This window comes from Morchella importuna (genome assembly GCF_003444635.1).
Source record: "Morchella importuna strain M04M26 chromosome Unknown Morimp01GS002, whole genome shotgun sequence".
Taxonomy (NCBI): Eukaryota; Fungi; Ascomycota; class Pezizomycetes; order Pezizales; family Morchellaceae; genus Morchella; species Morchella importuna.
Window position 1 is genome coordinate 1,846,204 of NW_025763399.1, and position 27,685 is coordinate 1,873,888.

Sequence of the window (27,685 nt, forward strand, 5' to 3'; positions counted from 1 at the left end):
CTTTTTGTAACGCCGATTTAATTCCGTATTATTCACTGGATTCCGTAGTCATACAGTACTGATTTCACCCCATTTTCGTACTGTATATGTCCAGTTCACGAACTGGTAGGGATCAATCACGACCACAAGCCTACAAGAGTAGGACGAGTAAAAAAATAAAATAAAAATACCGGGATGGTGTGACCCCGGCCTGGCTCATAGATCACTTTATCTCCTGCCCGAGTGATACCTCATGAACAGGCCACATTATAATTATGCAGACTATGTACTCTTGGCAGTGTGCATGTTTAGGGCCCAGAACAGAATCAGGCATCCGGATCTATATGAGTAAGAAGTACTTTAAGAAGAAGAAGAAACCTACGACCAAAACAAACAACACTCATATCAGTTTTATCTCCGGCCATCCACAACCATTTCCAAACAAAACATGAGCAAAGAACCGGAACCCACGCAGTGCAAATATGCCAGGTAATTCTAATCTTAATCTTATTGAGCCTCAGTGCACTTGTACATGTGCCATCGATCTGACGCTTCATTTCCTTCCCGCCCCCCCACAGTTTCATCAGCTCCGAAACATTCACTCTCTATGCCGGCCAGTCCCAGAAGCCCTACCGCGTGCACAAGGAGCTCCTCGCCGCGATGTCGCCCGAGCTCAGGAACCACATCTTCAACGACATGAAGGAGGGCCACGAGAGCTGCATGAGGATGGAGCATGTGACGCCGCAGACTATGTGCCAGTTTCTGGAGTTTTGCTACACGGGGAAATATGCAGAATTCGCCGACGATGGAGATAAGAAGAGGAGGGCAGAGGTGCAGGCGGAGAAGCCGACCTGGAAACAGGCAGGCATACTCAAAGCTTCAGCATTGATGTCACATGCAAAGCTCTACGTCCTCGGGGACATATACAACGTCCAGCGCCTGAAAAACGAAGCCCTTAGGAATATCAATGAGATAATGAAAGACCTAAGCGCTGGTCCTCAAAGTCGAATGCCTGATGTGGCCGAAGAGTGTATCAACCTGATGAGATACGCGTGTGATAATCTTCCTGAGCGGTCGGCTGAGCGGGGGATTGACCCGCTGGTGAAATATCTGGCTCACTGTGCGGCATGGGGGCTGGACTTTTTTCGGAATAAGCTTCCGGAGTTGCTGTCGACGGGCGGTAGAGTGGATTTTACTGAGACTTTCTTGGCGCTGTTGAGGTTTCGGGGGGTGGAGGGGCCGCCGTGGGAGGGCTTTAAGTGCTAGTAGAGAGATATTACAGCGAGGTTGTGATCTAAATTTAAAATAAGGTGTAATCAGAGAATCTAATAGGGTAATGTAAAGGTCGCCCCTTTCGATCCCCTATGAGGTTTTGGTTACAGGACAAATTAAAGTACTCGCTAATCTAGGATTATCGTGTAATCCGAGTACGTGATCGAAGAAAATCTTACTTTATACCTAATCTAGTAGTGGATCTGATGAAAGTAGTAGCCTTAAAGCTTCAATTGTTATCGATGTCGAACGACATATCTCTTAAAGAGTCGAAAATAAGGTACCGAGTGAGATTTTATGAAGGGAAAAGTGAACAACCATGTTAGCTAATCAGAGGTAATTATAGCAAAGGTCGCTGAAGTTGCTGCGCCCGAGTTTTATGATGTTTTCGGTTCGGAGGGTTTGGTTAAGCCACTCGTATAAATCCAGACTCTGGTCCCATTAAGCTCGCCTGACCCATTGAACGCTTGCTTACAGTTTACACAGGGGCGTCATTTCCTGTAAAAAGCACATACACATTAATTGCTAACATTTGTTTACAAAGTCTCAATCTCCCAGGCCTGCAAATGAGCATAACCCACCATGTTCACCGAGAAGGCAAACAATGATAGGCTCAATGAAAACTTCAAAGCGGACCTAAAACAAGTAATGGAGCAGAACATACTCCGTGCCATTCGAATTATCCCTATAATGTAGAGTAATTAAACTACAAATCATATCCTATTGTCGAATTTTTCCTTTCCCACTTCCCGGTTAGAGATACACGTATCTACCATTCCCTCAATTTTAAGCCTAATTAGACTAGAGAGAGGCCTGATCAAATACAGACTCAGATTCCAGGTATTAACATTGCTAGAAGGGACTGCACCACTTGATGAATCATAACACAGATAGTTCTCACGGAGCTAGCTACACTACTAACTACGAGGACCTATAGCTAGGACTGGAAACGTGCGCCCGGAGGGGGGGGGGGGGGGGGAACTATCTGGGGAGGCCCCTTAGGATCGAAATGTACATACATTTCTGATGCGTCTTCGGCGATACGCCGCCTCACACTGAAAATAGGTGTATAGTCGTTTAAAAAAACGTTGACAGAGACATACGAAAAATTTCTATACAGACGATGTTCACAATAGGTCATAGGTTTAGGTTGCCTAGACGTAAGAAGTAGGATCTTTATCACCACTTTAGTCATATCTGTAGGATAACATCAACGAAACTGAAGGTGTCTGTTACTATCCGATGCTTGCCTGCTTATTATCTATTACTATTTATCGATACATAGGGCTCACATTTTGTGGATTTTTGATTTCATGAACGGAGGCAAACGTGTTGGTGATAATTCAAAAGATGTTGCATAAGCATCCCAACCCGAACGCCATTCCTGAGGACAGAAGATATTGTATTCCTGAACCCTCTTGAGAAAAAAAAAAGATCCAACCCATCAAATCATGCATGCCCTAATTTTTAGATACCTTACAACAAGAACAAAAAAAAGACAAGCCAGATTTTTCCCAACAGCCACAACCATCTCGCGCACAAACCCGTCAATAAAGGCGGGCACGTTACGCTTAACGGTATCTCCAGTAGCTCTGGGTGTTGAGGCGCTTCCAGGTCTTTCTCCTGCCAGCAGTGGTCTTGTTGTATCTGTGGCCCTTGTTGAGACCACGGGACTTCTTGCCGGTGGAGGTGAGACCGCGCAACTCACGGTGCTTGTGGACGGGGTTAACGATCCAGTTGATGCGAGCATCGCGGCGGATAGCCTTGTGCTGGGGGTCGACGAGGATGACCTCAAAGTACTTGTAGGTCGAGTCCTGGTTGATCCAGTAGGAGTCTAGAAAATGTTAGTGACGGATTACGAATAGCAGCAATCGAATTGATGCTGCAGGCGCTGTTGTGTGAGGGGTTTACTAACTCAATACACGCAAGTTGGCGCAGCGCTTTCCAACACGCTCCTCAGCGGTGGAACGGAGCGAACGCTGGTACTTAAGCTGGTTGATACTAAATTATTTTTAGTGCGATTAGCTTCTTTCAAGATTCTTCCAAATAATCATTCCCTTTATCATTCGCCGATAAGAAAATCCGGACTCCAAATGTCTCTGAAGTTCCAAGTCTCCTTTATCAATGAAGATAGCAACGAGAAAAGGGAACTCAGGACTAACCCTTGGTTGGTAGGCTAAATTGGAGAAAAACACCAAAGTCAGCAATTCAATTACAAGCTTTATCATTCAACCATTGATGGAACCAATCAACCTTTCCGTAGGTGGCTCCCTTAGGAGCGGGCCTCTTGCGTCCTCCACGGCGAACACGGACACGGTAGATAACATATCCCTGCTTGGCCTTGTACCCGAGACGGCGAGCCTTGTCGGGACGAGAGGGGCGGGAAGCACGGTGAACAACGTTGAGGGAGCGGAGTTCCCAGCAGCGGACACGGAGAAGGAAGCGGAGGATGTCACTCTGCTTCTTCTTCTGGATTTCCTCGACGTACTTGAGAGCGCCCATTTTTGCTGCTGTTTTGTTGTGAGATGGTGTTAATTGTCGAGGGTTGTCGAGATTAATTGGTGATGTTGCTGCTCACCGAGATAATTTTTGGTGGAGGAGGAGAATTGAGGAATTGTGGGCTGTGGGGAGTGTGGGGCTTTTCCTATTCAGTCAAACAACAGTCCCATGCCAAGAGACAGCATCCATGTCGCTATCATGTGATATCGATAAGCGCTTAGCGATAAGTGCCAAGTCTTACTGCGTCTATATCGGGTGCTTAGGCGCAATATTCACTTTGTTAAGTCGCATAACTCGAATTTGGCATCAGCATCCTTGCAAACCGCGACACGTTCCCGTCCGCGGCCTCCAACCGTTGTTGTCTACTGAGTGCATTCTCTTCAACTACAGTTGTCTCTTGCGTCCCAACTGCTTCCACCACCATTTTGTTACCACCAAACTCATCATCACTTCATCCACCACGCGTCTTGAAGTTGTCTCGCCCCATGAACGGCTGCTAGAAGATTCAAAAGGCATAAACTACAATGCACTTCATCCGGCCCCAGTGGCTAACCCACTCTGCTGGTATGTCTTACAGATCTTCCGATTAAACGCGTGCTTTCAAGCTTGTCCCTTCGTCCAATTATCAAGCTCTATTAACACCTTCCCGCCTTGCTCCTTAGCCGATAAAAAGCCGATTGAAGTTTACTCTTGCCATGTCTCTCCAGACGGAGAAAGATTAGCGACTGGGGGTCTGGGTATGTTTTGTACCGTTTAGCCATAAGCTTGTTTTCAAACTGACAAAATTGCTATAGACGGCAATGTCCGCATATGGTCCACCGCAGCCATCAAGGCATCTGTTACCGGAGACGATAATGAAGCTCCCACTCGTCCCCGACAGCTATGCTCTCTTTCTCACCACTCAGGCGCTGTTTTGACAGTTCGTTTCTCCGGCAACAACCGATACCTTGCTTCGGGCTCTGATGATAAAATTGTTCTTGTCTACGAACGAGATGTCAACGCGGTTCCCCAGTCCCGTCCACTATTTGGGTCAAACGAAGCTCCCCACGCTGAGACATGGAGGACATATAGAAGATTGGCAGGACATGATAACGACGTTCAGGACGTCGGCTGGTCTGCGGATTCTTCAATCTTAGTGTCTGTGGGGCTAGATTCCAAGGTTATCATTTGGTCTGGGAGCACTTTTGAAAGACTCAAGAAGCTCGATGTTCATCAATCGCATGTTAAGGGTCTTACATTCGATCCAGCAAATAAGTATTTTGCGACTGCAAGCGACGACAGAAGTATCAAGATATTCCGGTTCACATCTCCAGCAGCCAATGCAACTGCCCATGACCAACAGACCAATTTCACATGTGAGACATCTATTACTGATCCTTTCAAGGACTCTCCTTTAACAACATATTTCCGTCGTTGCTCATGGTCTCCTGATGGCTCTCATATCGCGGCTGCAAATGCCGTGAATGGCCCTGTCAGTTCTGTGGCTATCATCAACCGTGGCAATTGGGACAGTGAAATCAATTTGATTGGCCACGAAGGACCAGTAGAAGTGTGTGCCTTTGCTCCAAGAATGTTTTCAAAAACGCCCCTTACCCCGGGTACCCCACAAACTGCTCCAGTTACTGTCATTGCATGTGCCGGTCAAGACAAGGCCTTATCAATTTGGAATACATCAAATCCGCGCCCATTGATCATTACACAGGACTTGGCAACGAAGGCTATCTCGGATTTGACATGGAGTCCTGACGGGATGACTCTGTTTGTATCATCGTTGGACGGAACCACAACATGTATTTGTTTTGAAGATGGCGATTTGGGTTATGTGTTGGGAATGGAGGAGAATGAAAGGATATTGCAAAAGTTCGGTGCTGGTAGGAGAGGGGCAACATTGCCAGAGGGGACCGAGAGTGTCAGATTAGAGGAGATGGCTAGGGATGGCGAGAGGAGGGAAGTGGAAGGGAGAATGGGTCAATTAATGATGGATGGAAATAACATCAATGTTGGTGGGGATACGCAAATGGCCAATTCTGGAATGAATCCTGGTCCACAATGGCAAATGCAGCAACAACCGCGGGTACCTGAACCAGAAAGGGTTGCCCCTCCTCCTGCGGAGAAGCTTCCAGAAAAGCCTTATAAACAGAAGGTTACAATCACTAAAGATGGAAAAAAAAGGGTGGCGCCTCTATTGGTCTCAACGTTAGTAATTATTTGCCTTATTGATTGTAGGGTCTGTTTTTGAATTTCAGCTGATTCCAATATCGGGTACAGAGGCGGTGGCCATCGTTCAAACCTCCCCAATGCTCACCTCCTTCAAGCGGCTGCTAATAACAACTCTGGAACAAATAATGGTCCAAAAACTGAGCTTGACCTTACACGTCCATATGATGGACTACCGAAGGGTGGAATGCCAGCCCTCCTCATTGGAAATAAGCGCAAGGTGCCTATATCTGATGAGGGAGAAGAAGAGCAACCTCAACATACAAATAATGGGAAACGGGTAGCAGTTTTAGCAAATGGGGGTGCTGGTACCGTAGGACCATTAGAAACACCGGAGTTCATCAGGCCAGCTGTTGTATCCCCTGCTTTAGCGCCTAGTCCAGTGCGATTAGCGGTTCCAAGAGTCAGGATTTGCGTTAATAGGGTCATCGACGCTGCTGGGCAACCTTCCCCAAATGTTCCTAGCATTGGTGCGTCAGGTTCCGCGCCTGCACAAGGCTCTGGCTCAGATGATACCGTCTTTGAGGCTAGGAATTCAAGGAATGTTACAGATAAGGAACCAACACGTCTAACTATCACTAAGCATGGTCAGGTCGTATGGGTGGATTTTGTCCCCAAAGCAGTGTTATTAGTTACAGGAAATAGTAATTTTTGGTGCGCGGCCTGTGAGGATGGAAGTTTGCATATATTCTCTCCAGTGGGCAGAAGAATTCTCAACGGACTCGTTATTGAGGCACAGCCATGTTTCCTTGATTGCAGAGGGTGGTGGCTGATGTGCATCAGTGCTGTGGGGGTTGCTCATGTCTGGTAAGTTCTTTTCTCCAAAATTGGCATTTGCAGCAATTGACTGGTAGGATAGGAATATCAAAACTATGAAGTCGCCTCATCCCCCAGTATCTGTTGCGCCAATATTAGATATTGCAAGTACTTTTCAAAAAGCCGATGGTCTTTCTAAGGCAGAGGCCATCACTGAAGCTGGGATAAACTCGGAAGGCACTATCGTCGTATCTTTGACCAACGGAGATGGATATTCATATGCGAAGGACATGTTTACATGGATGAAGCTCACTGAAGCCTGGTGGGCCATTGGTTCTCAATATTGGGACACGGCAGGGAACTCACGCGCATCCCAGGCTGCGCTGGAAAATCCCTCTGATCCAGGAAACCCCTCTGTCTCCGCGGGCATTATCCCCCATTTGGAACGCCGAACAACCAATGAAGTTCTCCTTCATGGCCGTGGCCGTTTTCTCCAACGTATCGTCAAATCTCTGCTTAACAGGGAAGGGTTTGAAGGGTTTGAGACTGCTGTGTCCGTTGCGCATCTGGAGAACAGAATGGCCGCAGCAGTGGCTTTGGGTGCAAAGGAAGAATTCAAGAACTACCTGTTCATGTATGTCAGACGGATTGCGGCCGAGGGGATGAAAGGAAAGGTAGAGGAGTTGTTGAGAGATTTCATGGGCAGGGTGGATGTTAGCGAAGATAATGAAGACGAAAAAGAAAACGATGAGATTGTGGGTTGGAATAAGATGGAACTGTTGAAGGGAATTTTGCTAGCTATTGGTACGCTCCTTCTTTTCTTTTCACGTTGCTTCTGGTTCCTATAACAAACTAACCGTTCTGTTTGTAGGCAAACATCGTGATTTACAGAGGATTACGGTCCCATATGCAAGAATTCTGGGAATGATAAAGGATGAGGATGAATAACTACGTGTTCTTTAAATAGCTAGCAAGATTTCGTGTTCAGTCCCAATTCCAAAAAGGCTTAAAAACACGGCCGTTCCTACCTATTATCGCTGTATGATTATTATTTTCCTATCTGTTTGTAGTTCTAGCATGCGGTTTTCCTTTATTTTAGGGCATGGTGTGATAAAAGATATCTGCAGTTGGTCATTGTGCATCTCTTGGGCGATTTAGTGTAATCAATATTTCATTAGAACCTATTGAGTCTATTGGGGTGTTTATATTATTTGCGGAATCATCTAAAGGCCAAGGGGGCTGATCAATTGATGAAATATCGAACCACTGCTAATCGATCTCGTGTCCCTAAATGAAAATAATATCAGGTAATATGGTAAGACGTACTGGATATTTAGAGACTGGAGAACGTACTTGGAGAACATTATATAAACTAGAAAGTATTCTGCTTCATAAATTATCACTCGGTGGTTTATCTCACCCCTCCTAAAACACATTTTTTTTTTTTATTCATCCTAAAACGCACACACATATAGACTAGTATCTACAGTGTAAATTGTGAGTGTTGAAATATCCCTTAAGTTGGAACATGCTGACTCTTTTTTCATTTATCCGACCTGAATCAATCTCTCACCAATGACCACTAACACAGGATCAGAATCAAAAGCCCCAGGAGGGGAAATGTATCTAGATAATGCATTGGGGTGAGATATTTACCGCTCAACTAGAAATAACGAGTAACTACGTGATAATATACTTGTATAACTGGTTTGGTAAAGAGTGGTTCTCATTATGGTCATCAATAGGATTGAAAGTGGCGAGAAACATAAAGGAATGGCGTATAGTCGAAGTCATGATACAGGTAGGCATCGTGAACTGCCGAAACCGGACAGTACCCAACATAATAGTTCTAATGTTGGGAACTCCATGCATCCAATGACACTGAGATCAGGTACATTTTAACCATCGGGCCCTCTTTTCCAAAGGGGCCTGAACCCTCTCTCCCTCTCTCCTCTCTCTCTCCTTACGGATGTAAGTGGCTCAAGGGCGATGACGTAACGCGGCTCTGCGGGATGGATTATACGTCACATTGGCCCAGGGCGGCGTTGAGTGCGGTGTGGTGGAGTGGGGGGATTAGTAGGAGAGAGAGCGTCGACCCTGACCCTGAAAGAGTAGAGTTGGAGCACACCAACCCAACACCCCGCAGATCTGGGCATGCGTGATATTCCATGACCCACGCGCGAATGACATCACCACGACCTCACTACTGCTTGCCTGAAGGAAGGGGTGGAACAGGTGGAAGTAGAGATAAATACGCTGGAATCCCACACGGAATTTGGTGACTTTGTATCTATCAGTATCTATATCGCACACAAAAAAAAAACATTCTCACACAAGCAAACCGTAACTTCCTCGCAACCAGGAAAGAAGCTCGCAAAATGACCAAAGATTCACAAGTCGGATCCGCCTCCATCTACGAGGCCGGCGATCAGCGAAACTACTCCCGCGACGAGCAGCAAAAGGCAAAGGCCGATGCCCGCTTCGACGAGGGCAAGAAGGGTGCCCACAGCAACCTCGACTCCAGTATGTTTCTCTCCAATTCTCTGCTCTTCTATCATATACCGTACGGACCCTTACTAACTCTTCAAACTGCCAGAGGATGAACGATCCATCAAGAACCGCCTAGCCTCTGCAAGCGCAGAAGCATCCTCGACGCACGAGGGCCCCGAGAAGTCAAAGGACCACGGCAAGCGGCCATCTCGCATGGAAACGAGCCTTCTAGAGGAGCCAAGATTGATGCCGAGTTGCAGGCGGAGGATGAGGCGATGATAGCGAAGAAGGATGCGCAGAAGAAGGGGGCCGCGGGGCAGACTTCGTAAGGGTTGATGTTGGTGTTGGTGTTGGGTCGGGGTTTGTAATGTTGTATTTGTATGTGTGTACGAGTATTGGGTTATGAGAATGGGTTATGAGTATGGGAATGGGAATATGAGAGTCACTGGATTGATTCTGTGGTGATAGAGGAATTAGTTTTTTTTGGGGGGATGAAATAAATGAGATGTGAATGAACTGCCTTGAGAATTGGGAACGGAAATCATAGGTGTTGGTTGTTTGCGTTTGCACTCGTAATGATGGAGAGGTTGGTTTACAACAGTGATTGACAGACACTATGTATTTACACGTGTGCACATAAGAGAGGAGAGCAAAGGGCCGAAAAGCCGTGTGGTAATAATGTCTAAAAAGAAAACCCCCCCCTATAATCCCTAATGAATAAACAGAGACCCCCAGCCGTCTTGCTTCACACAAAGAAAAGAAAGAAAAGGATGATATAAAGATGAATGGATGTAATTCTTCTTCTTTACACGATCATAAGGTCAATTAACCCAACTTGCTGTTAACTTTGGTAATCCGAACAAAGAATCTGATATAAAAAAGAGGAAAAATAGAAGGGAAAAGAACACCCACCCAGATGATAAAAAAAAAAAAAAGAAAACAGAAAGAAAACATAAAAAACAGAGAAGAAAAAAGCTAATAATATAGAGAAGAGCAAGATAAAACTATGGAACAATAGCAAAAGAACACCCCATACCATATTTTAATACTCGTTCCCACGTTTCCCAAAAAGCATGGGAGGTAAAAAAACCGAAGGAAACATTAAACAAAAACAAGATATGATGCCCCGTTTGTGATAAAGACCCCACCAACACCCCAAACCGCGTTAATCAGTCATCATCGCAAGAAAGAAGCACAGCCTATACAATGGATCGGGTAGATATGGTTATACTAGTAAATCCACAACTAAACCGACACGAAACAAGCACATCACACCCCCAAACAACTAGACAGACATTTTCGTTTATTATTACTTGGCAAACTTAGGATGTTCCGTTCGTTTCTGGCTTGGGAATACCAGTCAACACGGAGAATTGTCCACCAGCATCGGCAAATACCATTGTAACATCCTTGGTAGCACTGTTCTCGATCTTGGTGGGGAGCGGGACATCCACAGCTGGGGGGCCGTGTCCGGTCTGGTAGGAGTCACCGAATCCCCAACTGTAAGCGGTGCCGTCTACGTCGATGGCAATGTTATGGTGGGTTCCGCATCCAATCCATTTGAATCTGCGTTCCGAGATGACATGAGGAACGGCCAAGAAGCGGGGCTTGCCAGAGATGTCGGAGATAACATCTGCTGGAGGTAGCGTCGTAAGATCAATACCGAGCTGGTTCGCGTCAAGACGACCCCACATGAGGAGCTTCCCGTCGTCGGTGATGGCGGTAGAGTGATGTTCTCCTGCCGCGACGTGGACAATGTTGTACTGGTCGAGAGAGGAGATGCGGGTAGGAACCGGGACCACCGTAGCGTCTTCGCCGGCCTTCTGTTCATCGTAGATACCGCATTGACCAAACTGATTCAGACCCCACGCATAGACCTTGCCGTCATTGGTGATAGCGAAGGAGTGGTATGAACCAGTGGCGACATTCTTGACCTTCTTGCGGGGGAGACCGAATTCACGGGGAATGAGACCGTTCAAACGGGTGCGCTCAACGACGCGACGGCCCAATTGGAATTGTTGACCATTTCCCCATGCATAAACGGAGCCTGAGCTGGAAACCGCGAGGACGTGATCATTTCCAACGCTGATTTCAGTGACATTCTTGATCGAAGTCATGAGAGCTGGGCGGGGCTGCACGCGGATTTTGTTGGTGTACCCCAAGATTCCATCGGCACACTAAAACAAATAAGTTAGTAAGGTACAAGTCTAAGAGTATTGGAAAGCCCTACCCTAAAAGTTCCCCAAGACCAGACTTTACCAGTGTCTGTGACCGCGACAGAGATACTGTCGCCAGCGGCAATGCGCGTAATGACGGTTCCCTCTGGAAAGCTATCGATAAGCATAGGTGTGCTCTCCAATTCGTTCAATGGCTCCTCATCATCACTGTCGCTCTCGTCCACGTTCTTCTCGCGAGCCTCAACCTTGGTCTCGCGACCAAGGGCGTACTGGTCATTGACACCCCAAGAGTAAACTTGTCCAGTGTGGGTCAACGCCAAACCGTGCATGCCTCCAATAGCCACGGCGACAATTCCGACCTTCTCGGGAAGCAGGAACGGATTCAGACGCGGTCTCTTTACAATCTTCGCATTCGGCTCCGGCCCAAGACCCAACTCGGAATTGTCACCAGTGCCGAACGCGTAAACATTGAGTTTGAGGGAAGAAAGTTTGTTAATCACGGGAGGAGCAGTGGTACTTGTCTTCCCTCTCTTGCGAGGATGCGCCTTCTCGTGTTCAACTTCAGGCTCGTTGAAGGATGAAGAAGCGTTAAACGATTCTGACTGTAGTTGTGACTGTGACTGTGACTGTGACTGCGACTGCGAAGTAGGAGGGGAGATTGGTGTTTTCTTTCCCTTCTTTTCGGCAGCAGGCTTTTTGGCCTTCTCGGCGGGTGCGGCCTTTGTCTTTTCCGCGGCCTTGGAAGCCTTCTGTGACGCCTGGCTCGCGGGCTTTTCGGCCTTCTCAGGCGCGGCCTTTTTTGCGGCTTTTGGGGCAGTCTTTGATTTCGGGGTTGCAATTTTTCTGTCCTTTACATTGGTGCGTGGAGCGCTTGTGTTGGCAGCGGTTTGTTTTTCTTCGGCCTTTTTGGCCTCGGCAGCGTCTGCTTTGCGCTTTGATGCGCGAACGGGAGCCATGTCGTTGGTGAGATTCAAAGAGATTTTTGGGAATATGAAAAAAGGGTGACTTTGGGTTAGGTAAATTTGCGAATGGTTATTTTTGTTTTGGGCCAGGTGGTTTTCTGGTTGTTGGGGGGATTCACTGCGCGTATGTGGCGTGAATTGCAACAAATAACGGATAGTGGCGGAACTATGCCGTAGTAGTGAATGGAAGAGAGGAAGGAAGTAAAAGGATGATGATGGACAATCAAGGGGGATTGTGGAAGAAATAAGAGGAGGGAAGAGGGAGAGGGAAGAGGAGGAGAGGGAAGAGGGAAGAGGTAGGAGCGGGAGACTCGGGAGGAGTATGAATGGAAAAGGAATGGATGGGTTAGCTCGTTGGGTTTAGGTTTTGGGGGGGGGGGGGGGGTGGACGACCAAGAAAGTTGAGTTTTAGGAGGGATATTGTGTGTGTGTGGGATGAGTAGTAGCAACACCGGTGAAACGAAGTGACTTATTAAGTCAGTAGAGCCACTGTGAAGAAGTAGAGGAAGAGGAATAATTGAAGATCCGTATTTCCACACCTAGAGCACGTAAATGCTTCGTTTGATGAAGTGTTTGGCCCTTCAGCACACGCCTTTTTGTTGTTGGGCTTTGTCACGTCCAAAAAATACTATGTGAGGTGAAACAGCACACCACGGCAACTGATATCACTACCTACATCATACTACGCTGCATCAACTCTGAAGGAACGCAGTTGGATCAGTTACCACTCTCCTCTTCCTGAGGGTATGTACTCTACAAACATATGTACATGCATTCGGGCGAAAGAAGAAGCGAGGGGAAAAAACAACAAAAACATAAAGGTGGCTGGTGGTGTGCCTTTCCTAGAGCAGGTATGAGATGATGCATTCGTGGTGCCACAACCCCGGGCTTCGACGCCTGGACGCCTGGATTGGATGCACGGTATGTAGCATTCACGTGACAGAGCCTCTTCCTCGTGTGTTAGTCCCCCACTACGATTCTATGATACAATTGCTCAGTCTGCAGTGCTGTCTGTTCTAGCAGCACCTCCGAATCTTCAACAATCCTCCTACATAGATGCTAATCTATTCCAAATCCCATAACTCCAATCTCCCGCTTTTCCGGTAAATTTCCAACGCCATGGGCCAGAATTATTCGGCCTTGCCCGACCGTAACGTCGGTAGTGCTGGAATAGAGATCACTGAGCTATCGGATATACACTACGAAAGATCTCTTGGTTCGGCGCGCTTTCTGAAAACTATTCGTGCAAGCCATGATGACGGTCTGGTTGTTGTAAAAATATTCTTAAAACCTTCGCCAACCTTCTCACTGGAGGAATATCATTCACAAATCAAACGTGCGTGTCCCATGCATAGCTCATCCCCGCCTCTGGAGCTTTGTACCTTGCTGAAAGCTTCTTCTAGACGAACAAGAATCTCTGGCAGACATCCCTAATGCCATCTCCTATCAGAGGATCATCGAGACGGATAAGGCGGGGTATATGGTTCGCCAGTACCTGTACAGCAGTCTCTACGATCGGATTAGGTGCCTGACTACATATCCTTCTCCATATTTCCGAAACATAAACTAACGCCTACCCCCAGCACACGTCCTTTTCTAGAAGAAATAGAGAAGCGCTGGGTTGCATTCCAGCTTCTTTGCGGCCTTCGCGACTGCCACGCTCGAGGGATTCATCATGGGGACATCAAAGCCGAGAATGTCCTCGTCACTACTTGGAACTGGATCTACCTCTCCGATTTTGCCAGGTTTAAACCGACGCATCTACCAGAAGACAACCCCGCGGATTTTTCGTACTTTTTTGACACGTCGGGGAGGAGGATATGCTACGTGGCGCCAGAGCGCTTCCTCGGCGCTGGCGAACGAAGCTCTGAAGCCAATCTTACCGACGAAATGGATATTTTCAGTCTTGGATGCGTTATTGCCGAGCTGTTCCTGGAGGGGACACCTTTATTTACCTTATCGCAGTTGTTCAAGTACCGCTCAGGAGAATATGATCCTGCGACTCATCTAGAAAAGATCGAGGATCCGGATATTAGGCACATGGTGCAGCACATGATAAATCTTGACCCCTCAAAAAGGCACTCTGCAGAGCAGTATCTAAATTTGTGGCGTCGCAAAGCGTTTCCAGAATACTTTTACAGTTTTCTTCATCAATATATTGGTTTCATCACAGACCCTAAATCTGGGCAGGGGTCGCTTGTTGCTGTCGACGAACGGGATCTAGCCAACCAGGCGGACGATAGAATTGATAGGATCTACCATGATTTTGATAAGATAGCGTTTTTTCTAGGTTTCGATCAGTCCCAAGATACTAACGGCGGGGGACAGGAGAAGCGGGTTGCTTCAAAGGACAGTATTATACCAGTTCATCTGGATATACCCAACTATCAGCGGCGTTCATCAGCTGTACGAAGAAGGCCAATAAGCTCTGATGATGGCACGTTGATCTTTCTGAGCTTAATCTCTTCCAGTGTACGGAACACGAGCAGGGCTACTGCCAGAGTCAGGGCTTGCGACTTGTTTCTAGCTTTCGCAGAAAGGTGTACAGATGAAGCAAAGATGGATAGATGTTTACCGCATCTCGTACTGCTATTGCAGGACAAGTCCGTTATAGTTCGAGTGGCTGCTCTGAGAACCGTTACACAACTGGTCGGTTCTCTGCTTCATTTCATTACTACCATATCAGATCAATATCTCTTTTGTCCTTCTTGCTGTTGCTATTACTTTTTAATGAAGCATTTTCTGATATTGCTCTTATCTCCGTGATCCAGATGGAACTCGTCGAAGTCGTCTCTCCTGTAAACGCTCATGTCTTTCCGGAGTATATACACCCAAAATTAGACAAATTCGTCGACTCTGATCACATCATCATCCGCTCCACCTATGCTTCATGTCTTGCCTCACTAGCCGACTCGGCCTCCAGATTTTTGGACATGGCGCAGGCACTACGGGCATCTGGAGCCCTCCCCACCGCGGACCCCGAAGCCGAGGGCGACGCCCCAGCGACTGAGTCCGCGCTTTTTGACGTTGCCCGCGCTGACTTGGTATCATTTTTCAGCGAGCATTCCAAGATACTACTAACAGACCCCTCCTCATCTGTGCGCCGCGCTTTCCTACGCAGTGTCTCCCGCCTCTGTGTCTTCTTTGGCAAAAATAAAGCCAACGATGTGATCCTATCCCATCTTAATACATACCTCAACGACAAAGACTGGATGCTGCGCTGCGCCTTCTTTGAGACTATTACCGGCGTCGCAACATACATTGGAGGCACCGCGCTCGAGGAGTACATCATGCCTCTCATGGTGCAATCTCTAACGGACCCCGAAGAATTTGTTGTTGTCAAAGTCCTCGGATCTCTAACCGGGATGGCAGAAGTTGGTCTCCTCGGGCGAGCCAAGGTATGGGAGTGCTGCGAGGTCGTAGGAAGGTTCATGGTACATCCGAACCTATGGGTGCGACAGGGCGCGGCGGCTTTCATTGCTGCGGGGATAAAATGGCTGAGTCCAGCTGATGTGCACTGTATCGTGGCGCCGATGGTCAGACCGTTCTTGAAGAATGATGTGGTTTCGTTGGACGCATTGAGTATCCTAGAGAATCTCAAGAAGCCAGTAGGTCAATCTTTGTCTTATCATGGAATATCACTCGTTGACATAAAGCGCTAGTTATCGAGGAATGTTTTTGATATGGCAGTTACTTGGGCGACGCAAACGAGGAGAGGTATCTTCTGGAACGCAGCACAAGAGCAGAGGACTTTTGCGTATGGAAGTGTGATGGAGGCATTTCCGAAAGCTGGGGTGCGTGATGTTGGGGTCAACATGTTTATGAGGGTACCTAAGAACGAAGAGTATGTTCACGAAAGTACCACTTTCTATATTAAATATTTGAACGCTGACATGAGTCTAGAGACGAAAATTGGCTTGGGAAACTCCGCAACCTTGGCATGACCGCAGAAGACGAATGGAAAGTCATTGCTCTTCGCGAATACATCTGGCGCATGGCGCAATCCAAAACGCAGCTCATATCCGACGACACGCCCTCAGTGCTTAATAGCACCATATCGCTGAAGAACCTGAACATCACCCCTCAGACCATTTTCTTTGACGAGAACGAGTCGTTTTTCTCCCTCGCCGCGGACACTTCTCCGTCGACAGGTAATAGGCCGCACACAATCGCAGATGCGCTGCTGGACGCCAGCAAGACAATCGATGCACCAAGGCGCTCTCCTTCAACTAGGTTGAAAAGGCCTCCGGGGATGGAGATCCGGCGGTCCCGCCTCGGCGGAGATAGCATGTCAATGTCTGGCTCTGGACCTCCGACACCAACTGCTGAGACCTCAGCGCCATTGGCAGTACCAGTCGTCACAGTAGCTGGTAGCAGTGAGTCGAGTACCGCAGCAAGTTCAGTAGATAACAGCCATAATGGTGGTGGTGGTCCTGCATTGTTGAGAAGGAAGCCAAGTACGCTTAGCTTGTTAGCCCGGGGACAAGAAGCCGGGAAAGCGCCTCCAGAGACCGGGACGGTATCGGTGTCAGCATTCGGCCGAGTCGAGCACCCATTCACACGTAACGGAGATGGTGCACTAAAGGTCACGGAGACGGTAGAAACACCAGTATTTAAGTTCCGTGGTGCGCACTCCTATGACGGAAACGACCCGCATATCTTGAAGCTACTCGACGCGATGTACCTACAGAACTACCCTAGCGACATCCTCGAGTTCGGTCCCGCGATTGTTCCCATCCCAACCCAGCAGCGGCGCACACCAATCAAAAAATCGAGTGGGCGACCAGCGGGCGGGACTTGGAAGCCAGAGGGTGTGCTGGTTGCGCAGTTTGGTGAGCATACGGGCGCGATCAATAGGGTTGTTGTGGCGTCGGATCATAATTTCTTTGTTACCGGGAGTGATGACGGCACAGTGAAGGTGTGGGATTCAAGTAGATTGGAGAAGAACGTTGCGTTTAAGGCAAGGCAGACGTATAGGCATGCAGCCGGGTCTAAGGTGAAAGCGCTATGCTTCGTCGAGAATACGAGATGCTTTGTGTCCGCGGCTACGGATGGGTCTGTGCATGTGGTTAAGGTCGATCTACAGTTAACGGGCCAGGCAGCGAAGTATGGGAAGTTGAAGGTGATGAGGAATTGGCAATTGCCTGAGAAGGAGTATGCGGTGTGGATGGAGCACTTTAAAGCAGGTAAGTTCTCAAATATGAGATATCGAAAACCTGTCAAGCTGATCATCGATTATAGATACCCATTCGATCCTACTAATCGCGACCAACAATTCCAACATCTATGGACTAGACCTGAGAACTATGCAGATTCTCTATACTCTCAAGAACCCCATGTTCCACGGCACCCTGACCTGCTTCTGTGTCGACCGTAAACACAATTGGCTCATTGTCGGCACCTCTCACGGCCTCCTAGACATGTGGGACCTCCGTTTCCAACTCCGCCTCAAAGCCTGGGGCCTCCCGGGCTCAGCGCCCATCCACCGCGTCTCCGTGCACCCCTCCAAGGGCCGCGGCAAATGGATCATCGTCGCCGGCGGCACCGGCCACGGCGAGCTCTCAGTCTGGGACTGTGAAAAAACCCAATGCCGCGAGGTCTACCGTGCCGGCGGCAAAGACAGTGGGAAGGGCTACGAGCCATGGAATGTCGAAGAGGAGTCGTCAGAGAAAATGCTCGCCCGCTTCGCCACCACCCCAACGCACCTCGAGTCCGGCGGCGCTAGCAATGGTGACCGCGGGGTCCGCGCGTTTGTGGCGGGCCTGGATGTCACGGAGGATAGTGGGGAGTCGCGGACTATGCCTGGATTCATCATCTCTGCCGGGGCAGACAAGAAGATCCGCTTCTGGAACTGCACGAAGGTCGAGTCGTCGATTGTTGTGAGCGGGCTTGATGCGGAGGAGCTGAAGCCGACGTTTACGACGTCGCATCCGACGACGACGCTGACGTTGAATACGGAGCGGGTTCCGGCACCGGCGGGGTCGACGCCGGATGCGGCGAGTAGCAGCGGTGGGAGGACGCTGCTGCCTGGTGCGGCAGGAAGCAGTACGGGGAAGAAGGCGGCGAAGGCGAGTGGGAGGACGCCGAGGAGTACGGTGATTAGTATGCAGCAGCAGCAGCTGTTGAAGTGTCATTTGGACTCGATCTTGGATGCATGTGTTCCCCCCCCCCCCCTCCTCCTCCTCTTCTCTTCTCTTTTTCTTCACTAGAGGTTTATAGCGGCGTGCTGATTACCGGTGATGGTGGTAGGTGGCGTTCTTGGAGGTTCCGTACGGGATGATAATTAGCGTTGACAGGAGTGGTGTGATATTCATTTACCAGTGAAGAGCTGGCACAGCAGCAGCAGCAGCAGTCTGGGGGGCCGGTGGACGTTGAATTCTTCATTATAATTACTTTCTTGGAGTGGCGTTTGTTGATGATTCCTATTTTATTTCTACATATGTTTGGTGTGTGTGTGCGTGTGCCTGGTAAATGATATTCCACAAGTTTTTGTTTTATTATGAGAGAAAGAGGGGTCTTTGATCATTGGTAGTAGATAATAATTGTGATTCTTTTTTTATTAAAAAAAAAAAGGTTGGGAATTGGGAAGGAATGGCTAGCTAGCTAGGCCGGATTCGGGTTTTAAGTAATTTGGAGGGAGATGTACTAGTCTTGTAGAAGGGTAGGAGTACATGTAGGTCTACGGGTGCAATATGATGTGATCAATCTATGGTTAGGCTTTCCCTACAGATCCGGCGGGCGGTGTAGTAAATTACTACCTCTCTGCCGCCTGGTGCTTTCTACAACCAGGTCTACAAATCACCTCTACACACATCAAAGCCTACCAAAACACCATCGCACCCGTAAAAGATATATTAAAACCCACCCACCCCCCTCTCCCATGAATAATTCGCTGTAAAAGAACCCCCCCCCTTCCATTAAAAAAAAGCAGGGAAGGGAACGCCCATCCCCATACCCATCCCACACCTCTAATTAAAACCCCATCTCGACATCACTATCACTCCCCCCTGCCCCTCCCCCACCCCCGCCACCACCATGGGCATCCTCCTCCTCCTCCTGGTCCCGGCGCTCAACATCCAGCTGCTGCTGCAGCACCATGGAGTACACCGACGCCTTGAGCAGCGTGAAGACCAGCCCCGTCTTGCGCTCCAGCCCGCGCAGGCTGTCGAGGATCTTGGCGGTGGGGAGGCCGGCGATGTCGGCGATTGAGGTGCCGAGCTTTTGTGTGTGTTAGCTGCTGTCTGCGGGGTGGGTGGGGGGAGGGGGAGGGGGAGGGGAAGGAGGGGGAGGGGAAGGACGGGGAGGGAAGGGAGGAGGGAGGGAAGGGAGGGTACTTTGTTGAGGTTCTCGAGGAGGCGCGCGTATTCGTCGAGGACCTCTTGTTCGAGCGGCGTCAGGGTTTGGGTGTTGGAGGAGAGGAGGCTGGGGGGTGAGGCGGACATGGTGTGTGTGTGTATGTATGTGTGGTGCGGGGGATATTGAGTGGTGGGGGGGAGTGGGTAGGTGCGGTGTGGACCCTTGTACTAGCAGTAGTGGGTTGGTTGGTTGAGGTGAGGTGAGGTGAGGTGAAGTGCGGGCAGGATGCTTATCGATTGTCGCAACCAGCTAAGCTACGAAGATACCTACATGCAATTCCCAAAGCTGTCCGGAGTAGAAACCTTTCTGCCTACATGTAGTTCGGCCGCGCAGTGCAAGTGCCTAACCCAGAGTATATGTAGTTTCAATTGCATATTTAAGAGCTGTACTCGCACATCCAATATGTATGTATTGGCGCAACCATCAAAACACACCAAAAATTGAGGACACGGAAGTTTCCATAAATATAACAAAGCTTGACTGTCCATGTATAATATAATCTCGGTGCAGGAGGTTCATATATTAAATTCCTGGTCTAATCGGGATGGTGGAAAAGTTATAGAGAAAAGCTGTAAAAAGACATCTTTGGACACCATGTACTTGAGGTTATGAACAAGGCCTATACATAGTTGGCATGCAGACTCCTTTTGGTGCCTACAGAATATGAGGGGAAATGAGAGAACTCTCAGGATTCTGTGCCCTTTGGTGTGTGCGCCAATACATAATGGATATGCGAGTATACCTAGCGAGAGGAGACCCTTAATTCCACGACTACGAAAACCGAGTGATTATTCCCCCCCCCCCCCAAAAAAAAAAAAAAAAAAAAAAAAGAAAAAAGCTTATATCTAGCTCTTTGTTTCAACGTTTGGCTAATTGGCAAGGCAGCAACTCTAACTACGTCTTTGTGATCAAACCCCCATCGTGCGCGAGAACTCCATCCCTCTAACGTCCCAATCCAACCCCAGGATCTAGACACCGATTACTCCCCCGATTACTCCCCCGATTACTCCCCCGATTACTCCCCCGATTCCGGTTAACAAGCCCAGCTACCTGTATGTACTTATTTTTTACTTTCTAACCATTTTCATCACTTTTCTACTAACTATTCTACTACTCAAAAGGGAAAAAAAAAATTTTGCAAAAAGGAAAAGAAGGAGAAGGAAAAAAGCCAATTATATTACGCCTCTAGAAATTTTTTGTTTTCGCAGAAAAAGAGAACCGCACAAAGACAAGACAAGAAAAAAAAGCGAGAGAGAACAGAAAGATTCATAAAATACCCACCCAATTGCGAACCGCTACATACTTCGTTTTACTTCTTCCAGTCTAAGCATCCGCGCTGACGCTCTGCGCCTTCAAAAAGTCCGGATCGTTCTCAAACTCCTCCTTGACCTACACCACCCGCACACACTCCATTAGCACTCTCTCCCCACTCCCCTCCCCTCTCACCCCCAAAACAGGGGAATACTCACGATATCCAACCCCCCCACCAAACTCCCCTCCAAATACAACTGCGGATACGTCGGCCAGTCCGAAAACTCCTTCAACCCCTGCCTCACCTCATCGTCCGCCAAGATGTTGAAAAACCCATAGCGCACGCCCTTCTCCCGCAGCAGGCCCACCAGCGTGCGCGAGAAGCCGCACTGCGGCGCCGCCGGCGTCCCCTTCATGAACAGCATCACCGGCGCGGCCTTGACCAGCTTTGCCAGGCGCGTATTGAGGTCCTCCTCTCCTCCCGTCTCGGCGGAGGTGGCGGTGGTGGTGGTGGTTGGGGATGCAGTGGTGGCGGGGGGGGCGGTGGTCTCTTGTGCGGGGGGTAGAGCGGTGGAGGAGGCGCCGCACTGGGTCTCGATGGCGGAGCGCAGCTCTTTGGGGTCGGCGCCGGAGATGCGTTTGAGGACTGAGGCGTTGCGGAGGAGGACGAAGTACGGGACGGCGGAGACGTCGTAGGACTCGGAGATGTCGGGGAGCTCTTCGGCGTCGATGGAGAGGAAGTAGGTAGTTGGGGGGGCGGTGGTGGCGAGCGCTTTGAAGACTCTAGTAGTGGTGGGGAGGGAGGGGTTAGCTTGGAGGGCTGTAGTAGGGAGGGAAGGGAGGGAGGGGGGAGAGTTACTCGTTCATCTGCTTACACGGCTCGGCCCAGGGCGTGTGGAAGTTTAGTGCGACGACGGCCGTGGGCGGGACGTTCCCGATGAGGGTGTTGAACTGGTCCACGCTGGTGATGTTGGTGACTTCAGGCATTTTTGGCGGTTTTCTGCTGGTCAATATTTTCTTACTTGTGTTCACTTGACTTCCGGTTGTGTTGGTGTGTCCAGGTTTCGATCTGATTGACGCTGGGGGCAGGATCTGATAAAAAAGGCAGCGGGGGCGGGGGTGGGGTGGTGGGGTGGTGGGGTGGGGCAAGTGAGTGTGAGTGAGTGTGAGTGAGTGCGAGTGAGTGCGAGTGAGGGGTGAGTGTGTGTGTGTGAGTGAGGGTTGCCAAGCCAGAGAAGAAAGGCTGGCTGGCTATGACGTGCTTGATGGATGCGATAGATAACCAGCGACCCGGGAAATCTTCGCGGGGGTGGGTTAGGGTTGCGGTGGTGGGGTGAGAAGGGTGAGAAGGGTTGCGCGGAGCCGGAGTTGGGCGTGTGATGGAGCTGGTGACTGCGAGGAGGCTCGTGACTGATTGACTGTCATGTTGTTACAGTGATGGATGGCTGGAGACCAGTGACCAAAACTACATGTAATTCCGTTGCCATGCCCCGCTCTGTGTAACCCCCCCCCCCCCCGGTATTCCTGTCTATCTGACCATTTCCCCTTCGTTACATAACCCGATAATCAAAAGTCTCCATTTCCTCCTCCATCCAAGTGGCTACAACACCCTGAGACAACCCAGACAGAGCACGTGAAATCACAGGACGCATGAGAGAGCCTACGTCGTCAAGTCGCTCTTGGCACCGCCCGGTGGGGGCGTTGAGCCGGCGAGTGAGAATCTGTGATGAGACTATCACAAGAGTTTTCCCGTGGGTCTTTGGCTTTCTGCCTCTTTTTCCCTTTTCTCGTGCTGGTGCAGGCCCTCGTCTCAGATTTGTGGTTTTGGGCCTTTTGGTCTCTGTTCTGTGCGACTAGCTCGAGGAACTGCGGGCTCTTTCGTTTTTACTCTTCGATCGGGCTGATATGTTCGTGGGAGAAGTTTTTGATGGCGCGGGGTCGTGTCTTCGTGTCTTCTTGTCTTTTTTTTTTTTTTTTTTCGTGTTTTTTCTTGTACCTTGGTGCGATATCTAATAAATGATTATATAAATAAATAAAAATAGACCAATGTTCGTGGCCTTTCTTGCCCCCGCCCCGGCCTACCCCATCTTACCCCACCCCCCCTTCCCCCCCTGAGGTTTTTCTCTACCCTTCCGCCCATGAAGCTCTTCCTATGTAGCGAGGAAATACCCCCTGAACGATTTTAGGGAACGCACGTTGAAGCGTGGGTGTTCCCCCACTTAATTTTGGACCCCAAAAGCCAAAAAGAACCCGCCCACAAACCCATAAAGGAACCCAAAGAACCCACAGAGCCAAAATCCCCACAAAAGCCTAAAGAACCCACGAAAACCCCAAAACCCCAAAGCCAAAAACCCCCCCAAAGCCCAATCCTTTCCATCACCCCCTCGCAACGCGCCAGGGGACCGCAACGAAAAGAAAAAAAAGGGCCAAAAAAAGTTGGCTCGCATCAATCGGCAGCGGTGTAACGCCAATGATACAGTGCACCCCCAGAATGAGTCCAGGGGGCACGAAGTTCCAAAAAAAAGTTAAAGATTGTGCCCCACACACGAAGACAGGATTTGGGTGCCAGCGCGTGTGGGGGTCCAGCCGGCGCTGATAGTTAAAGGTTGTCACAAAGAAAGAAAGAAAAGGAGGAAGGAAGGAGGGAGGAGGGAAGAAGAACAAAGAAAAGAGAAAAGAAAACAGGGCAGCAAGAAAAACACAAAGAGAAAAAAGAAAAAGGGAAAGGAGGAGGAGGAGGATAGGTAGGGGGGGGGGGGAGGGGGGAAGAGAGAGAAGAAAAGGGATAGTTGAGTAGAGAAGAGTGGTGGGAGAACGGTAGCTTCTATAGACGGAGGTGAGGTTGCCAAGACGTACTGCACTGCTGGTTTGTGTTAAGAATGCTAAGAGAGCGGTAGGGCTTGGCCACAGAGTAAGTACAGGTAAGCTCCCAACGAGGTTATCGGACTGCATATGTGTAGCAGTCGGCCGGTATGTAGCAGGTGGTCGCGATCTCTGTCGACGTCCGGTTAAATAGTGGTGGTGGGTGTCCCATAAGTTCGTCTTTTTTATACGACTTCCGTCGGGATATCTCTGCTGGTGGGACCTTATGCGCGTATTGCGGATAGCCCTACGGGTAACCTTGAAAATCCACAATCATCTCAGCTATCGGTACGCGCTGGATTTCCAACTGTGACCGTGGCCGTGGCAGCTTCCACGTACTGGTAGATGGAGGTTGCAGGTTATACGCATCTTGGGTGCTTATAAAATGTCTGCCGATACTACATATGAAAGCTCCTCCCAGTTCTATTGGGATTTTTTTTTTTGTTTAATTCATTAATTCAGTTCTATTGGGAGTGTTTGGGCCGTTCGACATGAGTGTAAGTAGTAGATCTATATATACTAAAAAAAAACAGGTGGCAACCATAAGTTCTAGACTCTCTTAATAAGATAAGATTTTACTCCCAGGGAAAGCACAAAATCAACACTACGAGCTGTCCACGTGAGCGAGTGATCATTCATGATCCGTAGAATGTTGCGTAAAAAAGCATTTCCACTTGGTCGTCAATTCACAGGGACTAGTCGGATCTGGTACTAGACTGAAGAAACGGCTCGGGTGGACCTGGGTGGTGTGTGTGTTAGTTCCTTGAGGGGGGCTCGGGTCGGGTGGACCTGGGGGGAGACCTGAGCTTACTAGCGATACGTACTATACATACCACTTGGAATGACGGTCACGTGAATGTTGTAACAGGTCGCAACTTGTTTAAAGTCAGCGGGGTCTTATCGACCGTGCGCTGGATCCTGCCTGTCTGAGGGATTGAATGGGGTCCCTATAGTTTGTGGATTTTCTTATCCTTCACTTAGTAGGTGATTTTTCACCCCCCCCCCTACTGGCCAGCTGGATACATGTAGTTAGCTAAAGGTTAGTCGACAGCGCCATCGCTTTGGCAAGCTTAGAGTTGGTCATTATATGTAGATTGCTGATGGGCGACCTACTACAAATGGCCACAAGAAGCCACAGATACTGAATACGGACCAAATGACGTCGAGGGTCGCATGCGCATGTTGGAGCAATCAATTAATTAGTCGCTCAAATTAGTGGGCTCCAGACGGCCCGAGTGACCGACCATGATCAAGAAAGCCGCGTAGATTACTAATCAGGTCCGCAGTACAAGAACGAGGAGATTAACCCTTCGACTTTTAAGCACAAGTCGTTAATTATGTATACGCAGTATGCCATTTCGCTGCTTAAAAACGTGTCCAACGGTCACCCGCCCAGATCCCCCCCCCCCCCCGGTTCCTGTAAGTATCCGGATCACAAGCTCCATATATGACGACTTGTGAGAGGTGTATAATTTGAGCGATTATTAAAGTGCAGAAAAGGAGATTATGGCAATATAAACACCCACCACTGATCCACGGCCACAGCTACGTCCCGAAGATTGAGCTATGCAGGTAGTGTTATATTAGCTCCCCACACAAGATACCCTATGACTGAGCTAGGCGTCAATAATTAAAAAAAGGGGAGAGTACGTAGCGCCGGCACTGTTTGCAGAATATATATTGGCCTCTATATTGTGTTGCATCTCGGCATAGGATACTCACAGTATATACGCAGGGAAACATACGTATACACGTGCACGTGGTAAATAACATAGTGCAGGCGTGCCTTGCAGGATTCAGGGGGAAGGAATACAGAGTTACCAAAGACGCGGTTCACTATTCGCGAGTTGGTCACTGTTGGTGAGGTTGGTGAGGCTGTCGAGCGGTAACAATGCACACAGGATATGAGAAGCAATCGGCGGATGGTTGCATGCGTATATACTCTCAATGCAATAATACATAAGTATATCTGAAAGTCCCAGAAATACAGAGTCGGTTCTATCAACGCATATATGTATATGTATTGGCGGGGCTATATACGTATTAGTAGAGCGTGTGTTTTAGGGAAGGATGCAGTTGGAAAGCCTTCTAAGATAACAAGACATATGTAGGATTTGTGTGTTGATCATGTTGATCAGGGTGTCTCCTTCTAAGTATATGCATACAGAGTGGTTCGCATGGAACACCGTATGTGTGGGCCCCTCGGCCGCGGAAAAGTAGTTTTAGATCGTTCAAACTGTAAACGTCTTTAGAGTAGTAATTGGAGAAATAGAAACATAGAGCTAAATTCATGATAGTTTCAAAATACTCTTAACACTCTCAGGTCTCGAAATTAAGGCTATGATATTCAAACGCCGTTTCCAACATTCCTAAAATTACATTCCAATCTCACCCGAGACAGTATCATTCTCCAGCGTCCATCTCAGCCACGGGGTTGGCATGTATGGTGATTTTCTGGATCTTTGTGACTTTCTTCGGCCTTCCCTTCTTGTCGACCTCCAAAGCCTCCAACTTATCCAGTGTATCCAACCCATCGATGACCTAACCACACGCAAAACCCCCACACACATCAGTCTTATTATTCCAACACAGCCCACAACTTATCTCCCAGGACATACCTTGCCAAAGACCGTATTCAGTCCATCCAGATGCGGATGGCTCCCATACGTAATAAAAAACTGGCTCTGGTTCGTTCCCGGGCCCGAGTTGGCCATGCTCACAACGCCCCTCGCGTTGTGCCTCAGCGCCGGCCGGATCTCGTCCTCAAACTTCTCCCCCCATATGCTCTTGCCGCCCTTTCCGTTGCCTAGCTCGCCGTCTCCGGTCTGTACCATGAACGTCTTGATGCTGCGGTGGAAGGGGCAATCGTTGAAGTAGCCGGACGCGCATAGTGCTAGGAAGTTCTCGGCTGTCTTTGGTACCGCCTCGCAGAAGACCTCAATCTTGAGAGGACCTAGGTCTGTGTGCAGTGTCACAGACATAGTTGTGGTATTGATCGAGCCAACACGGGAGTGGCTGTTCGTAGAGCGGACTAGCAGCGTTGGTGGACGTGTCGTTGCCGCGGTAGAGCCTCAACTTTATCTTAGCGTGGAGACGACCAGCCAAATGCACAGACTATCACTCGTTGCTGGGGTGTTGTTTGAACAATTATCACTAAGTATAGTGACGAAAGTGCTAAGTTTTTTCCTTCTAACCCAGACAGAAATTCGTACAGTCGTGGGTCTATATTTATTGGATCATGTGGGTAATTTAGGTTTAGGCATTTCAATCAGGTAGGTCGATAGTTTTTATTCCTTAGTTTGACGTATCTAGTGAATACCTCACTGGAGACTCAGCTAGAGTCACTACGCAGTGATGCATAAAAAAAATAGACAAAATAAAGTCCCCTCATACTTCCTATAGGAATTTCTAATGCCCAGTTTCACACGCACAAACCCAATATAATTTACCCAAGCACCTCTCGCACAATCAAACCAGCCGACCCACACCCAAACCCAGTCAAGACCCCAGATCATAACTACCCCAACCAAGCCCGCGTGATATTACGATAGAAGGGTTGTAGAAGAGAAAATAGAAAGAAAGAAACGAATCAGGCACGGCGAGATGATGTGAACCACCGAAGATATATCGTGATACACCTCAGCCATAACGCCCCCCTATGGGTTGAATAAGGAATAAGAAGTTTGGAGAAGAAGGTAATATGTTTCCGAGAAGGAGTGAAGAAAAAGAGATAACAGTCTTGTACGAAACGAGATATATAGCAGCGCATAGAGCAAGGAAAAGCAATAATTCAAGAATATCTTGGACCTGAGAGCAAAATAGGTTATGGGGTATAAAACAAGTTACATGAAAGACGCAAGAAAA

At 48.7% G+C, this 27,685-nt stretch overlaps 9 protein-coding genes across 9 annotated transcripts; 4 read left to right on the top strand and 5 right to left on the bottom strand.

Moving 5' to 3' along the window:
* Positions 1 to 427: 427 nt before the first annotated feature.
* On the top strand, positions 428 to 1,245 carry LAJ45_01333 (uncharacterized protein; the record flags this gene model as incomplete). The annotated part of the gene is made up of 2 exons (XM_046110928.1): positions 428 to 468; positions 558 to 1,245. 2 exons carry the CDS (start codon positions 428 to 430, stop codon positions 1,243 to 1,245), a joined length of 729 nt encoding a protein of 242 aa, XP_045976106.1.
* Positions 1,246 to 2,822: 1,577 nt separating this feature from the next.
* On the bottom strand, positions 2,823 to 3,753 carry LAJ45_01334 (uncharacterized protein; the record flags this gene model as incomplete). The annotated part of the gene is made up of 4 exons (XM_046110929.1): positions 2,823 to 3,085; positions 3,167 to 3,252; positions 3,414 to 3,427; positions 3,505 to 3,753. The coding sequence occupies 4 exons, from the start codon at positions 3,751 to 3,753 to the stop codon at positions 2,823 to 2,825; spliced, it is 612 nt and encodes a 203-aa protein (XP_045976107.1).
* Positions 3,754 to 4,274: 521 nt separating this feature from the next.
* LAJ45_01335 (uncharacterized protein) lies at positions 4,275 to 7,671 on the top strand (the record flags this gene model as incomplete). The annotated part of the gene is made up of 6 exons (XM_046110930.1): positions 4,275 to 4,314; positions 4,413 to 4,487; positions 4,545 to 5,946; positions 6,019 to 6,774; positions 6,827 to 7,527; positions 7,595 to 7,671. The coding sequence occupies 6 exons, from the start codon at positions 4,275 to 4,277 to the stop codon at positions 7,669 to 7,671; spliced, it is 3,051 nt and encodes a 1,016-aa protein (XP_045976108.1).
* Positions 7,672 to 9,101: 1,430 nt separating this feature from the next.
* Positions 9,102 to 9,492, top strand: LAJ45_01336 (uncharacterized protein; the record flags this gene model as incomplete). The annotated part of the gene is made up of 2 exons (XM_046110931.1): positions 9,102 to 9,246; positions 9,320 to 9,492. The coding sequence occupies 2 exons, from the start codon at positions 9,102 to 9,104 to the stop codon at positions 9,490 to 9,492; spliced, it is 318 nt and encodes a 105-aa protein (XP_045976109.1).
* A 1,043-nt stretch (positions 9,493 to 10,535) lies between these two features.
* LAJ45_01337 (uncharacterized protein) lies at positions 10,536 to 12,346 on the bottom strand (the record flags this gene model as incomplete). Its single annotated transcript, XM_046110932.1, has 2 exons — positions 10,536 to 11,390; positions 11,444 to 12,346. The coding sequence occupies 2 exons, from the start codon at positions 12,344 to 12,346 to the stop codon at positions 10,536 to 10,538; spliced, it is 1,758 nt and encodes a 585-aa protein (XP_045976110.1).
* A 1,125-nt stretch (positions 12,347 to 13,471) lies between these two features.
* Positions 13,472 to 18,676, top strand: LAJ45_01338 (uncharacterized protein; the record flags this gene model as incomplete). The annotated part of the gene is made up of 8 exons (XM_046110933.1): positions 13,472 to 13,688; positions 13,756 to 13,876; positions 13,936 to 15,001; positions 15,124 to 15,960; positions 16,015 to 16,196; positions 16,256 to 17,538; positions 17,594 to 18,504; positions 18,602 to 18,676. 8 exons carry the CDS (start codon positions 13,472 to 13,474, stop codon positions 18,674 to 18,676), a joined length of 4,692 nt encoding a protein of 1,563 aa, XP_045976111.1.
* A 648-nt stretch (positions 18,677 to 19,324) lies between these two features.
* On the bottom strand, positions 19,325 to 19,794 carry LAJ45_01339 (uncharacterized protein; the record flags this gene model as incomplete). The annotated part of the gene is made up of 2 exons (XM_046110934.1): positions 19,325 to 19,570; positions 19,687 to 19,794. The coding sequence occupies 2 exons, from the start codon at positions 19,792 to 19,794 to the stop codon at positions 19,325 to 19,327; spliced, it is 354 nt and encodes a 117-aa protein (XP_045976112.1).
* Positions 19,795 to 21,031: 1,237 nt separating this feature from the next.
* LAJ45_01340 (uncharacterized protein) lies at positions 21,032 to 21,946 on the bottom strand (the record flags this gene model as incomplete). Its single annotated transcript, XM_046110935.1, has 3 exons — positions 21,032 to 21,097; positions 21,178 to 21,742; positions 21,819 to 21,946. The coding sequence occupies 3 exons, from the start codon at positions 21,944 to 21,946 to the stop codon at positions 21,032 to 21,034; spliced, it is 759 nt and encodes a 252-aa protein (XP_045976113.1).
* A 4,278-nt stretch (positions 21,947 to 26,224) lies between these two features.
* Positions 26,225 to 26,802, bottom strand: LAJ45_01341 (uncharacterized protein; the record flags this gene model as incomplete). Its single annotated transcript, XM_046110936.1, has 2 exons — positions 26,225 to 26,362; positions 26,440 to 26,802. 2 exons carry the CDS (start codon positions 26,800 to 26,802, stop codon positions 26,225 to 26,227), a joined length of 501 nt encoding a protein of 166 aa, XP_045976114.1.
* Between the last annotated feature and the right edge of the window lie 883 nt (positions 26,803 to 27,685).